Source organism: Pseudonaja textilis, chromosome 3 (assembly GCF_049901715.1).
Source record: "Pseudonaja textilis isolate UNSWEBS1 chromosome 3, rPseTex1.2, whole genome shotgun sequence".
Taxonomy (NCBI): Eukaryota; Metazoa; Chordata; class Lepidosauria; order Squamata; family Elapidae; genus Pseudonaja; species Pseudonaja textilis.
In genome coordinates this window covers 151,803,751-151,818,043 of record NC_141992.1, presented here as the reverse complement: position 1 = coordinate 151,818,043, position 14,293 = coordinate 151,803,751, and the positions used below count along the sequence as shown (strand labels likewise).

The 14,293-nt window shown below is 34.6% G+C and overlaps 2 protein-coding genes across 4 annotated transcripts in view; one reads left to right on the top strand and one right to left on the bottom strand.

Annotated features, from left to right (window-relative positions):
- Window positions 1–5,955, top strand: part of ARHGAP28 (Rho GTPase activating protein 28) — a 74,491-nt gene extending 68,536 nt beyond the window's left edge. For both annotated transcript variants that reach the window (XM_026699157.2, XM_087931099.1), the window contains exons 13-15: window positions 655–779; window positions 2,137–2,201; window positions 2,887–5,955. In XM_026699157.2, coding sequence (XP_026554942.1) covers window positions 655–779; window positions 2,137–2,201; window positions 2,887–2,987 — 291 coding nt within the window. In that variant the 3' untranslated portion in view covers window positions 2,988–5,955. The remainder of the gene's footprint in view (window positions 1–654; window positions 780–2,136; window positions 2,202–2,886) is intronic.
- Window positions 5,956–11,659: 5,704 nt separating this feature from the next.
- LAMA1 (laminin subunit alpha 1) overlaps window positions 11,660–14,293 on the bottom strand; it is a 94,700-nt gene continuing 92,066 nt past the window's right edge. For both annotated transcript variants that reach the window (XM_087931097.1, XM_087931098.1), the window contains exons 61-63: window positions 13,918–14,051; window positions 12,584–12,806; window positions 11,660–12,071 (exon numbers count right to left, since the gene is read on the bottom strand). In XM_087931097.1, coding sequence (XP_087787223.1) covers window positions 11,917–12,071; window positions 12,584–12,806; window positions 13,918–14,051 — 512 coding nt within the window. In that variant the 3' untranslated portion in view covers window positions 11,660–11,916. The remainder of the gene's footprint in view (window positions 12,072–12,583; window positions 12,807–13,917; window positions 14,052–14,293) is intronic.

Genomic DNA, 14,293 nt, shown 5'->3' with positions numbered 1-14,293 from the left:
CTCACTCACTTGCCTCCCTGGCCACTTCTCCTGCTCTCCATCTGGGCGCCAGCAGAAAGTTGTCCCCACAATGAATTGTCCATGTTGAGTTGTCCTGCAATGATGACAGCAATGAGTTGTCAGAGGGGACTTGGCCATTGTGAGGGAACCATCTCCAGCTGACCACACTGAGTTGTCTTAGACCCTCCCTCCTAGGGTTACATTCACTTGGACCACTTCTCAATTTAGACTTCTTACTTCTTTTAAATCCTCTATTTAACTTAGTTTCAAAGTCCTTTCCCCCTTCCTTTTTTATGTGACACTACAGAAATACAGCCATTTTTTTTCACCCACTTGTATCCACTGCATCCTAACAAAACCTCATATATGTTCTTAAGAGGTACAGTAGCTGTCCCTGTAAAACCCTGGAAGTGTGAAAATGCTCTGCGGTGAAATGCTCTGCCTTCGCTGTTTTACCTCTTCCTTTGCAATCTTTTTCTCAGGGTTGGTCTTTTCTGAAAGTATCCAGACCGGGATTGGCTTTGTACAGGAGAGAAAGTTGCCATAAGGAAAAGGAGGCATGAAAATGCAATAATGGTTTACAATCGTACTATAATATATATTAAATACTGTAGTTGTTTAGCTAAATTATTGTTTGTTCCTTTTTTTTTGTAGTCTGATATTCCTGAAGGTGTGATAAGAGTCCATGCTCCCCTACATTCAAAAGTTTCTATGGCAATTCAACCAAATAATCAAACAAAAGCCAAAGATATTGTGGCACGATTTTATTGTGAAAACAGGCAAGTAGAAGCAGAACAATGAGCAAATAGCCCAAATTCAAGTTTCATTGTTAAAATAGGCTTTACCTGGTTTTAGAAGTAAAGAAAGCTTGAATGTGTATTTGACTCTAGTCAATATGCAAGGCTAAGATGAGTCTTTATTAATGGAAGCATCCATGTGATTGCTCTGCCGGAGCATCAATCTACAGCTTCATTCACTGGTTCATGTAATAATTTCCAAGTTTACTAACTTTAGGAACTGAGCTCCGAGCCAAGAAACAAAAGGGAAATTAAAAAAAGAATTGCTCTACTATCAGCCGAAGCCAAGTGTTACACAGATGAGACCCATTCACCAGTGTTTCTTTCCCCCCACAAATTGCTCATATTAAAATGGATGAATCTAAAAATTACAACAAGCTGGTTTTAATTATAGTTTCTCTGGCTCAGCTAAGAAAAACTAGCTTTGTACTGGCCCTCTGAACAGCATTTCCTCTCAACAGGCAGAGCAATTAAGAGAAAACCCGTGGTTCTTAAAATTCTATTTGCAAAGTCTCATTAGGTGCTCACAGAGACAGCAGGTAGACAATTTTCATATTTTTTTTTTATTGCTTTACAACTTCACTTTTTCTTTCCCACCATCCATTGCGCCTCACTTTTCATGACAGCTGGATTAGTTTAAAAGTTCCAAAGCTAGCATAATTTCCCTCCATTCGAGCAAATATTAGCAGGGATTTGGGTCCATAAATCACTGCAGCTGCTAGTGTTCCATTGGCAGAAGAATGCTGAAAGTTGAGCTTTCTTTTGATGCAAAGTCTATGAAGGTGAATATCTGCTCTACCAATGTAGAAAGAGTTTCAGTATGTTCTAGTTGTTTGTAATTTGTAATTAAAGAGAAAGATACACATTTCCAATATACGTGCCCAACAATTGCATTTATTTACTGAGAATTAATGTAATACTCTGATTTAACATAGTGAATCTTGAAGAAAAATGTACAGCTAGAATTTGCATAATGTTACATTCACTCCACCAGAAATGCTTGACCTAAATTAGCACAGAATTTTATTATAGTTGTAAAATGTAGCTATCCAGAATCATGATGGAGTTGGGAGATCTATAAATCAATCAGATTATGAAATAAACAGGATGAAGCTAGGTACAGTATACTGTTGATTCTTCACAGAAGATTTTAAGATAAATTTTTAGCAGCAATTCCATTTTATATAGAAGCACTATTTGATTAAATGATTCTGTACAAAAATAACAGATGTAATTCTTTCCGATGTTTTAATCCCAGACAATATAGTGAGTTTTAATTCCAGAGTTAATCAGAAACCTACCTCTTTGCTACTAGAATGCTTTATTTTTCTATTCTTAGATCTGCATCATCAGAAGAATTGAAAATGCCAATCCAAAGTTTATATGAAATTGGAGGAAATATAGGTAAATTCTTACTTAAATCTCAGTAATAGCAACTATGTCGATGCTATGTTTGTACATTCAGCCAAGAATGTAGAATGTGCAACAAGTATGATAGGGCTACATAATATTGCTCAAACTCCTTTTAGTACCTAATCCATTTATCTTTATAAAGCAAGATATGAATATGGGAGCCCACCAAAGTGGATGTTTTGCAAGTCTTAATTGTTTCCTGTATAAGTGCTTATTTCAATACTGTAAATTAGAGCATCTCAGAGGAAGTAAATGGATTTACTAAGTGATTTTAGGACATGATGTAATCTGAAAAAAAAAAACACTCACCCTAATTGGTTTTTTTAAAGTTTAGAATTAAACTATTCTTCAAGATGAAAGACCGTGTGTCAGCTAGCTGCTCAGTCTTAAGGTAGAAGGTCAAGTAATCTGTCCTCTATGTTGGCAACTGCAGCATTTTCTGTCTACACACTAACTTTTACACAGCCTATAGAATTGATGTATATATTTCTCAAAGCCTAAGCTTCTCAAGACATCCTACTTTGAACACCTAGGCCAAGCATTACATCAGTTCTCCAAAAGGGGTGGCTGCTTTAATACTTCAAGAAGGGATACTTCACTGGTTGTAAATGCTTTGCGTAATCCTAAAGTGTAAGGATTTTTCAAAGTTTTTTTTAACAGCTGATGTTTCTTTCAGGGGAACACTGTTTGGATCCAGATGCATATATGCTGGATGTGTACCATGCCAATCCTCAAGCGGAGTGGGTAATTAAAGAAAAAAGAAGTTCAATATTTTAAAGACATGTTGGCAGACTGTTTGGGTCAAACTGAAAAGAACAGTGCAGAAGGCTTTCCATCAGGAGCCATGTTGCCATAAGGAAGCTCAAGCAGGTGTAGCCTGTATATTTTTAACATAAACTAAGCTATTTATCCTCAAGTATTATAGAACCTGAGACCTTCAATTAATAGTTTGTTATAATAATTTATTTTTAGTGAATACGATTTTACTGGTTTTATTGGTACAGTTTATATGGTTAAAGAATACAATTTGAAATATACATTAAGAGAAAAGAAACTGGGATTTTTTTTTTCCCAGTGCCCCTGAGAAGGGAGTTGTACGGTGGCATCCCAAAACCAAGAATCACATTTTAACAGTAAGGCTGTCAATATGAAGGGCATAGCATTTTTTAAAACAGAAAATAAGGGCAGTTGGCCAGAATGCTATAACTTTTTCCTGCTCAAGAACATTTTTTTAATTGTGAAATATGATTACAACATTTGTGACTCAGTTCCTATTGCTAGCTACTAATGAGAAGGAAAACTACTGTGTAAAATATATTTGGTGTATTGTATATGAATATAAACAGTATATAGAATTGCAAATTATCATTTTTTTCTGACTTTGCCTATTATTGTACAGCTAACACAATTTAATGTACAATATACCAATGATGAACCTACATACCACGTTGAATCCCCATGTACAGAAAAAAATGTAAATGTAGTTAGATACTTCACAAAATGTTCTTTTAAAATTTAATATCCACACCATATTCATTCAGGTTTAATATCCACACCATATTCATCCATCTTCGACAGTTTGTTTAGTGACCATTTTAAGTTACAATGCTACTGAAAAAAGTGACTTAAGACCATTTTTCACACTTACAAACATTGCTGCATCCCCATGATCACGTGATCAACATTCAGGCTCTTGGCAACTGACTCATATTTATGACAGTTGCAATGTCTTGGTTTTTTGTGACCTTTTGACAAGCAAAGTCAATGCAAAAGCCAGAATCACTTAATAACTGTGTAACTAACTTAACAATTGTAGAGATTCACTTAACTGTGACAAGAAAGATTGTAAAATGGACAATATTCACTTAACAAATGCCTCACTTAGGAACAGAATTTTTGGCCTCGATTGTGGTTGTAAATCGAGGACTACTTGTAGTTGTTTTGCAAGTACCAGCTAAGAGTTGTTTTGCAAGTACCAGTTATTTGTCTTCCTTGTGCAAAACATATTTTCTTATTATTTCTTTTGCTTAAAGTTTGAAATATATTATGGAAATTATTTCTTTTTGAAGTTTACATAAAATATAACTCGATTAAATCACTGCCTATTAAAGCTGAGTGTCCTTTAAAAGTTGTACCTCTCAAGATTTAGAGATATGGGTTAAATTGCAAATCTCCTTATTAGGGAGGATTGCTACTATAAAAATGAATATTCTGCCCAAATTTATTCACTTATTCCAAACAATACCAATAAAAATACATAAAAATTACTGCGTGTAACTTAACAAGATAATTACCAAATTTATCTGGCAAGGGAAAAAAAACGAGGATAAACCTAAAGGCAATGCAAGATATGAAGAGCAGGGGAGGTATGGCACTCCCAAATTGGGAATTATACTATGGTGCAGCCTCCTTACACTAGTTGAAAGAGTGGGTAAATCTGTCAAATAAAAGGATCTTATTTTTAGAAGGCCATGATTTACAGAGGGGATGGCATGCATTTTTATGGGACATTGGGAAAATTAAGCAGAAGTATTTCCACAGACATATAATTAGAGATTCCTTATTGGCTAATTGGAACAAAATAAAAAAAAAATATTTAAAAATCCCTATCTGGATCTCAACGATGGAGGCGATGATACACCCAAATAATCTAGATCTTAATAAAATGATAAAGTACAAAGACCTTCTTGATGCGCAAGGAACTTTAAAATCCTGGCAAGATCTCCAAGAACAGGGTCTACAAGTAGACCGGTGGGCTTACTTGCAAATTCAAAATAGATATAGCCAGGACAAGAAAAATTTTGAAATTTATACTAAGGCACAACAATTAGATAAAATTTTATTAGGTCCAGATAAAAAAAATATAACTAAATTTTATAATTATTTACTAGAGACGGAATTAGAAGAGGAAGTAGTCAAAGGCAACATGATAGCTTGGAGCAGAAACATAGGACATAGCATTACATTATTAGAATGAGAAAAGGTTTGGACAAGGAATAATAAAATTACAAAATCAGCAGCATATAAAGAAAATGCCTATAAAATGTTTTATAGATGGCATCTTTCACCTTCGAGAATAGCGAAAATGTCTCCTAACATGAATCTGAATTGCTGGAAATGTAAAAAGAAACAAGGAACATTTTTTCATATGTGGTGGTCCTGCACTGAAGCCCAAAGATACTGGCATAGAATAAAAAAATGGTTAGAGGAAATAATGGCGGAGCAAATTGAATTAAAACCAGAATTCTTCCTATTGGGGATACTTAATAGACAAATTCCTAAAAATGCCAAATACATAATACTGCATATTCTTATTGCAGCCAGAATAACCCTTGCACAGTGTTGGAAACAAGCAGATATTCCAACAGAGGAGATGGTTATACAGAAGATAACAGCCTGTGCAAAGATGGACAAGTTAACCTTAGCACTTAAGGAAAAAGAAACATCAGATTATTATAGAGGCTGGGAATGCTGGTATGACTGGATAGAACAAAAATAGAAAATATATTAGTAAACAACGTAAAATGTAAAAGAGGTAGTAATTATATATTCACAATAAAATGTATTTGTAAATGTATCACCAATATTGATAACAAACAAGGAACCATAGACTGTCGATAGTAGAACTGTTAGGTTTTTTTTTAATCATTTTCTTTTTTTCTATTTCCTTTTTTTTCTTCTTCTGTGTGTTGTGTTTGTTTGATATTTTGGTTTTGTAATCAATAAAGTTTGTTTAAATATAAAAGTGGTACCTCTCATATGAGAAAACATATGAAAGTAGCATGGCAGAATGATGGGTGGTGCGAAAAGGAATAATACATAAAATTATAATAAATATTGGTAAAAATACATTACTGATACAATTGTAAATACCCATTTCTTTTTTTTCTTTTTAACTTTCTTTGTTGAATATTTTATTACGTTCACTAATTTCAATAATTAGCTATTCTTTTCAACATTCAATTCCAGCATTTAGTTATGTCCTTTAACTCCCCACAGTTCAATATCTGTCTAGTTTAATTTTTAAACCTTTGTTGTGTTAGTGTATTTTCCTTTAAATTTCTCCTCCAGATTAGTCCAATACAATAGTCAAATCCAAATTTAAAGACCCATTTTCTTTCTCACCCCTTCTCTGGTCGCTGCTTCCACACACTTTCCTCCAAAATAACCCTTTAATTTGATACCGGGGTACCCCAAAAGCGATGTTCTTTGCCCGGTTCACACTCTGCTCGCTACTTCTCTCTCCAGCACAAAACGTAGTTTCCCGAAATGTTCTTCGTGTTCGTGGTGGCCATTTTAAGACCACCACTGCAGCTTGCTTTTGGGAGGGATTTTCCTGTCAGGGAGGGGAGTTGCAGCTCCCCTCAACCTCCAGGCGATTCCCCCCTTCTTCACCACCCCACCAAGGTGGCTCTGGTCCATAATCGGGACCCTCCAGCAAGTGAGCTCGGGCGAAACTGTGCACGATCACGGATTCCGCACCGACACCGATGAGAAACAAACTGGGAGTCGTAAATACCCATTTCGAAGGGAAGCAGCAAATGTTGACTGAGTGAATTTTCCAAAAAACAGATTCACTTCATTGTTTTAGGCCAGGACTGTAAAACTTGCGGGCTATGGGCCAGATTTATCATGCGCAGGCTACGCCCATACTGTTTAGCGAAGGGGGAAAAAGATGCAATACGTTATATAAGGACGCGAGTTTGAAACCCCTGTTTTAGGCCAAGACCATAGCTGCTTGAAATTCAGATAAAATTTGGACCTGGTATATTTTGTCCATTAAATCTGAATTATTTCAAAATGAGGCCCAGGTCAATGGTGTTATGGTACATAATAGACTGTGTGTTTTTGCATTATTCCTTTATTATATCAGCTCTCTGAAGGAATTGTATATCATTTGCATGCTCTTATTAAATGTTTAGTGCTTTTAAGCCCAATGGTTTCAACTGGAAAATTGAGAAGGTGCTAAAAACGTTTTGCCTTAAAACAAATGTAACTTAAAAAAAACCTTATCTGCATGACACAATATGACTCACTCATCTCCTCTCCCAGCTAATCGACACACTTTGTGGCATCACATAATCTCAGATGATCTTGTCAAACATTCAGCAGCCATGATTTCCGATCATTGCTAAGCAGAATGGCACCTCATTTTCCAAGCTTTCCTTCCATGGTGGCACTTTGATGCAATTATGCATCATTCCACCCATTTCTTCCCCATTTTAATGGCTGTGAATAGCAAAATGATCACACACAAAATGCGGAGAAGCCAGTTTTTCAGGCATCTGGAAGATTTCATCCCAATGAAGGACAGTGGCAAGGCAGTTTACCCCTCTGGCAAATAGTTCTCATAATAGAAGAATGGAATACCTTTATTGTCATTGCATTCCACGAATACAATGAAATTTGAAAGCTACTCCAGCACAGTGCCCCAAACGCCACATCACAATCACACTACAGAGTATTTAAAAATTAAAATAATTATAATAATAGGACTAAATCACAGAGTTTGATTCAAGACAATTACTGCCCTGGGAAAAAAAACTGTTTCTCAATCTATTAGTCCTCATTTTAAGACACCTATATGAGTGAAATATGAGTGTCCAGGATGAGAACGGTCTGTGGAGATTTTTAGTGTTCTCAAGAGGAGTCTCATCTTCACAATCTCTTCCAAAGAAGAAAGAGAGCAACTGATGATTTTTTGTGCTATAACTCTCTGGAACATCTTCTTATTCACTGCAGAGCATCCAGCATAATATTGTGGAATTGATAGCAAACAAGACCAGATTGGATTTTAATATTTCTTGGTTAATTGGGTCAATCAAGTGACTCCAGCTTAGAGTTTTCAACCTAGTTAAGCATGTTTGCAAACTGTAATAAAATCTTAATATTTAGTAATATTTATTAAATCATATTGTGTTTCTCAATAAACCAAAACTAATTTGAACACATTGTAAAAGGGAGAAATTGCTGATCTAGTTCAAGGGGTATAGGTCTACTGCATGAAGTTACTTTGATATTTTTCTTATATTTTAATAACTCTAACAGTATGGTTATTTCCCATAAACTACAAAACGGAATGTAAGAATATCTAAATAATAGTCTAAGAGCCATGATGGTACAGTGGTTAGAGTGCAGTAATGCAGGCTACTTCTACTGCCTGCTTGTAATTTGGTGGCTCAAATGGTACAGGGGTTGTGCAAGAGGTGCAGCCCAGGCATGGTGAATACACAAGTGGCCAGCATGGTGTGAGTACAGGCTGGGGTGGGTCGATTTACCCACTAACTTGCAACCTTCTCTGGCTTCCACTTTGACTTTCTGTAGAAGCTAGCATGGAAGCTTGCAAATGGTAATTAGGTGATCTCAGGGTGCTTGGCAACCAATCATATGCTAAGCACCCAGTTAGCGATAAGGCGACCATGGAGATGCTGGGATGGCCAGAAGACTAGTAATAACCACCATTTATTCAGTGCTATCGTAACTGGGAATGTTCATTGAACAGATGGTCAGATGTCAAGGACTACATGTTTTTAAAATGATCTGGAGTTAAAAGTTTTATTGTATTATTCTTTGAAAAATGCATCTACAAAATATCATTACTTTCAATGTTCCATGTTTTATCAAATACATAAGGGAGACATTCTATGCAGAGACTTATTTCCTTGCTTTTTCCTCTATTCTGCTTCCATCTTTTATATCCTACAGGTAAAAGTGTCCATTCGATAGCCTTTTGTAATCGTGCCTCAGTATCAAGAAAAACATATGAAAAACTGAAGCCACCCTTTTACTCTTGACTAATAAAATGCAGTATAATACCACCAGGCATATACAATGAATGCCACTCTGAAGGTAGCAAATAGGCCAAATTTTCTATTTGCTTTGAAAAGTTTCAGTCAAATTAATATTGTCCTTAACGTTCTGGATACTTGCTCTCTTCCAGGACAGCCTTCTAAATTGCTGAAACTATCATCATAGTTAACGATAATTCACCACTGAGGTTCTTGCGTCTTTTCAAGAGACTAAATCTGAATGTTAGCCAATGTTGAACGTGTGGAATAAAATCTAAATGTACTATGTGAAAAAAACACACAGAGGGGTTTCGTTTTATTGTTGTTCTACTCAAAGTAATTTGAAGTAAATGTAAAAAATGTATCCCCTTTGGAAAGTCTTAAAATACTTCTCTAGTAACAGTACTCTGCTGAGTCAAGTAATTTAATGTTTGTTTCCATTGGCTATTTTTCATAGTTTGAATGCAGACATTGTCACTGAATGCAAAGGTTTTGGAAAGAATTAACCTGTATTTAATCTGTGTTAAACATGAACCACAATTAATTGTACCACTAATATATTTGATTGAATCTTGCATTAAAATATAGTCTAAAAATAATTTATTAATGATACTCCCTTAATCTATTAAAATAAAGTGATATATAAACATATAATTTGCATAACATTCAATACACTGTTATAAATCCCACTTATTCTTAAGCAACTAGGTCAGTCATATAGGTAATGGTATTTGTTCCTTATATTTGTGCCAGAAATAGGACTGTACTCTGATTTGATGCATGGCAAATCATGCATAGAAAAACATAAGCCAAAGGCTAATCATTGTTTAGTCTTGTCCCTTATGTGATACCTTTTTGTTCAGATGGCTGCAGAGGAACATTCAAACATGTACTCTGCCCCATACTTATCATATAGTAGTTCAGGCCATTTTATGAGATTAAATATTTCAAACTGATCTGCAAAATCCAATGTAGAATAGAAAATTAGTGGAATCCCAGTGTTAATGCCTACTGTACAATATAGAAAGCAGTCATACAAACAGTAAACAAATGTTTTGTACTTGGAACAAGTTAGATCTGCTCAAAGAACGGTTACTAGCACGATTCAAACATTTAATGTTTCAATGAAACAAAACTTCAGAATTTTGTGTGTGTTAGGCCTTAGAGAACAGCAGATTTAAACAGTGAACAACCACAAAATTAGGTACAGTTAGGATTTGTGCTGTGTGCCTATTAAGACAATCTTTGGTGGGAGGAGGGGGGAAGGAAGTAAAAAGGATGATTTAAAGAAGATTTTAAAAAATTAACCCAGACCACAAATAAATTAACTGAAGGGAGGCGGGGGGGGACAGTCTTCTGTACATGACCTTGAGGCTTTTTCCAAATGCACATGTGGAGTGCACACATTTTGCTTTTATCATCCTGCCTGCAAACAAAATAGCAGTTAACAAACATCCAAGCACACTTTTGCACATAGCCATCTGTCTAAAAAAGGAAGGCCCAGTGCAGAGAACATACATGGACATACATACATGCACGACACAAACTTTCTCAAAAATTAAATCACATACATACAGTTTCCTTAGCAACAATATCAAAATACCCTGTGTCTCTTTGTCTTGAATATGTTTTTAATCTAGTTTATGGCCTTGGGATCCTGGTGGTCTCTGGTTGAAACATTAGCCAGGCCTGGTGTTCCTTAGTGTCCAAGCCAAGAATTAAGCATGCAAACAATTACAACCATAATACATAGATTGATTGGGCAGTCAACATTCTCGTTCTCGTTCTAAAACAGTTCTAAAAATATGAATCACTTTTTGCTTATATCCATTCTCCAAATCTGCAACTCTGGAGAAACATAACATTAAGACCCAAGCAAAAATAATAACACGAAACAAAATGTCTGCATTTTGCCCCAAAATAAGAACAAAACTCAAGCTCCCCACCCCCAAATTTTTTTTAGAAATGTTTTGCAGTCTTTGTAGAAAATAAACATTATTTAATAGCCCTCAAAACATCTGTTCTGCAAAAATCTTAAAACTTTCAAATTTCAGCTGAATCACTTTAGTATGCAAATTAAGACTGGAAAAAAATGAATCGGGTATGTTTGATTTGGTTCAGGTTTCCCTCCCAAACCCAAAGTTAATTCCATTCAATTACTGCATCTATTTTTAAAACATCCATATAAAATTCATTAATCTATTAAATATATTAATGTAGTTTGTTATGTATGCAATTTGGTTACATTTTTGTAACTCTGGGCTGATAACAAAATTGGGGCAACTTGCCAACACTTGTATGTAACTATTCCAATTTATACCACTCATTAATTTTTTCCCCTAAGCTAAATACAGTATCAGCGGTAGCATCAGTAGATTTCACCGGTAGTTACCTGTGTTTTGCTAAATGTGTTAGAGAAAATGTGTCTGAGGTTAATCAGCTTCTATTTTAACTGCACCAATTTTAGCAGTAATTAGGGATAAAAGAAAGTTATGAGCAAAATTTGTTGAAAATTAGCTTTCTACTAATTTGTTTTCATCACTAAATGTATGCTGAATTATTTTTCATACTTAAAATGACTTGAATTGTTTGTTGAATAGGACTTTATATTACATATTTACTATAAATAGACCCATATATGCCAAAGTAATAAAGGTTAAATAATTAACAAAAGGTTTATTGTAAATACTGATTTTAAAAAACTTTCACCAACCATAAAAGACAGTTTCAGAAAATGTAGCGTTTTTTTTAATTTTTAAAAATGTGTAGATATTCTAGCTAAAAATATATTTTTCTTGAGCTGGAAAAGTAAGAGGGAAATAGCTTAAATCAGTATTATCATTAAAAGCATTTCTTTTTCAATAAGAGTTGATAGACAAAGCCTCTTAAAATGGAACATTTTTCCTCCCATTTAGTAGTCAGGCTGCAGGGCAGGAATGTGGAAAAACTCCACTCAGGTCAAAGGCTTCGCTGAAGTCCAAGAAATCTGCTTGCTGGGCTTTAATCAGCATAAAGTTTCTCAAACATCCTTGGAAGGAATTCTTAGTGGTCAAGCAATTTTGTTTTATGTCAGCTGGAAAACAAATGAAAGGAGGCATGTTTACTGTGTGGATGACACTGAATGTAAATCTTGGAAGCAATAATTGAAGATAAATTGCCAAGTTAGAGCATGCAATAATTCCTTCAATCAATCTAATTTGTATATAGTAGCTTCATGCAATAAAGGGAACCCTGTTGATCATATAATCAGTGAATAAAAATGCTGGTCTGTAACCATAAGAGTAATTATTATATTATTATTAAATCAATGAATAAATAATTCTTAAGGGCAAGATGGGTGTCTGAGCCCAGGATTGTGTTCAGACAGATTCTCTGGCGGCCTGAGGTATAAAGCTGTAAGAAAAGGAACAAAACCAGAAAAATTTGATAAATGGACACTGATGTTTTAATACTCTTCGTGTTTCAGAGAATTAACTTTATATGGCTCATTATTTTTACATTAATTACTCGGAAAAATGTCCAAGAAATCAATATTAAGTCAAGATTTTTTCCTGCTTTGCTTTGAATAGGAGTAAAATTACATACCAGGATACCCTCCAATATAAATGGGGTTATTTGTATCTGCAGAGGTTGAATGAACATGTGGATTATCAGTCTGAACCATATTTCCATCGACTATTAGAGCAATATGATGCTTGTTTTTCATAGCCTGCACTTTATGCCACTGTCCATCACACAGATTAGTCATTCCTTTTGGTTCATAGGAAGCCCTTATTCTGCCAGCTCCATTATTGACATTGAATAAAATCTACAAAAACAAAATAAATCACAACCAAACAGCCAAATGGAGAGCTAGAAGATGGTTCTTTTAATCCAATACATTTTCATAACTTCTGGGAGATTGGGTAATTATTAAATCAATATTCATTTAATATGACTTTCTTAGCTTTGCATTTTGCCAAGAAACAACTAATTCAATGTGTCCTATTTCTATTTTGAAAGATTTGTTTTACATTACAATCATTTTTCCTCCACCACCACCTTTGATAACTTATGATAGATACATTTCTAAGTACAATGGTGAAGCACAGACAAGCTTTAAGAGACATACACTGACTATGTATCTTCCCTGAAAGCTTTAATGTTAGTTTCTGCTATCCAGTAATTGATTAAAATGGTTAACTATAGTTTGGACCAACTTTCATAAGAGATTCTGAAAAGGGGGAAATGTGGAGACTTCCTTTGATACTATAGGGAATGGTGATATCTTGATGGATGTAGAGATGATTATTTTTGGAGTATGGTCCATGCAAAAATAAACATCAACGTTTTTTTTCAAACAATTCCTAATGTTGGTCTGGGAGCATTTTGTATTTTTTTTTCATGATTTCTTTTATTTTAACCACTGAACTTTTCACTGAAGACAAGATTATAAATCTTCTTCTTCTTCTTCTTTTTCTTCAGCGTTTGTCTCGCGCTCGGGCGAGGTCCGCTAACAAGATTATAAATATATTTGTAAAATCATAGGCATTTGCCTTCAAATTGGTTTTATATCATTTCATCTATTTCATAATTTTATTTCAAAGCTCTCACACCATCACCAATGGAACTGTTTCTTTTAGTATAACATTTCTGTTTTCCTATGTATAATATGTATAAATAGAAAATTGCAATTGGCTTAATAATCTAAAGCTAGTTTTCAGAATAAAAAAAAGTCTATTGCTGTAGGATAACCAGATATGTTTCACAGAGATCATAAAAACATATTAATTCCAGAATAATTATTATATATTAATAATTGCCACAGCTTTTCTCTCAAAAAATGCATATTTCTTATATATATTCAGATCCATCAGTTTAGGTACCACTTAATATTTATTAGGGCAAATTTATTGCAGTATACCCATTTCAAAACCTACCTTTCCATTTACAATCTCCAGTCCAATGGCATCTATTTTAGCACTACTGATTCCAAGAAGTACTCCATTCACAACATTTGTACGGAATTCAAATGTAATGTTAATTTCAGATCTGACTTTATAGCCTTCCCTAACTGCAAAAGAGAGAGTGAAATAATTAAGTTAGAGAATTGTTGTCTATAACTGACATTATAAGAAGATCCAAATAATTTTGAGAAAAGGTTTAGAATAAAATAATACAATACATTGCACGCCCAATCCATATTAATTAGACCTCCATATTGCATGGTGTCCGTATGTTGCATGGAAACCATAAATCTAACATATCTTGGTTTGTGCTCCAAAGACAATGCTTCCCTTTTCTTGCACTAGAAGC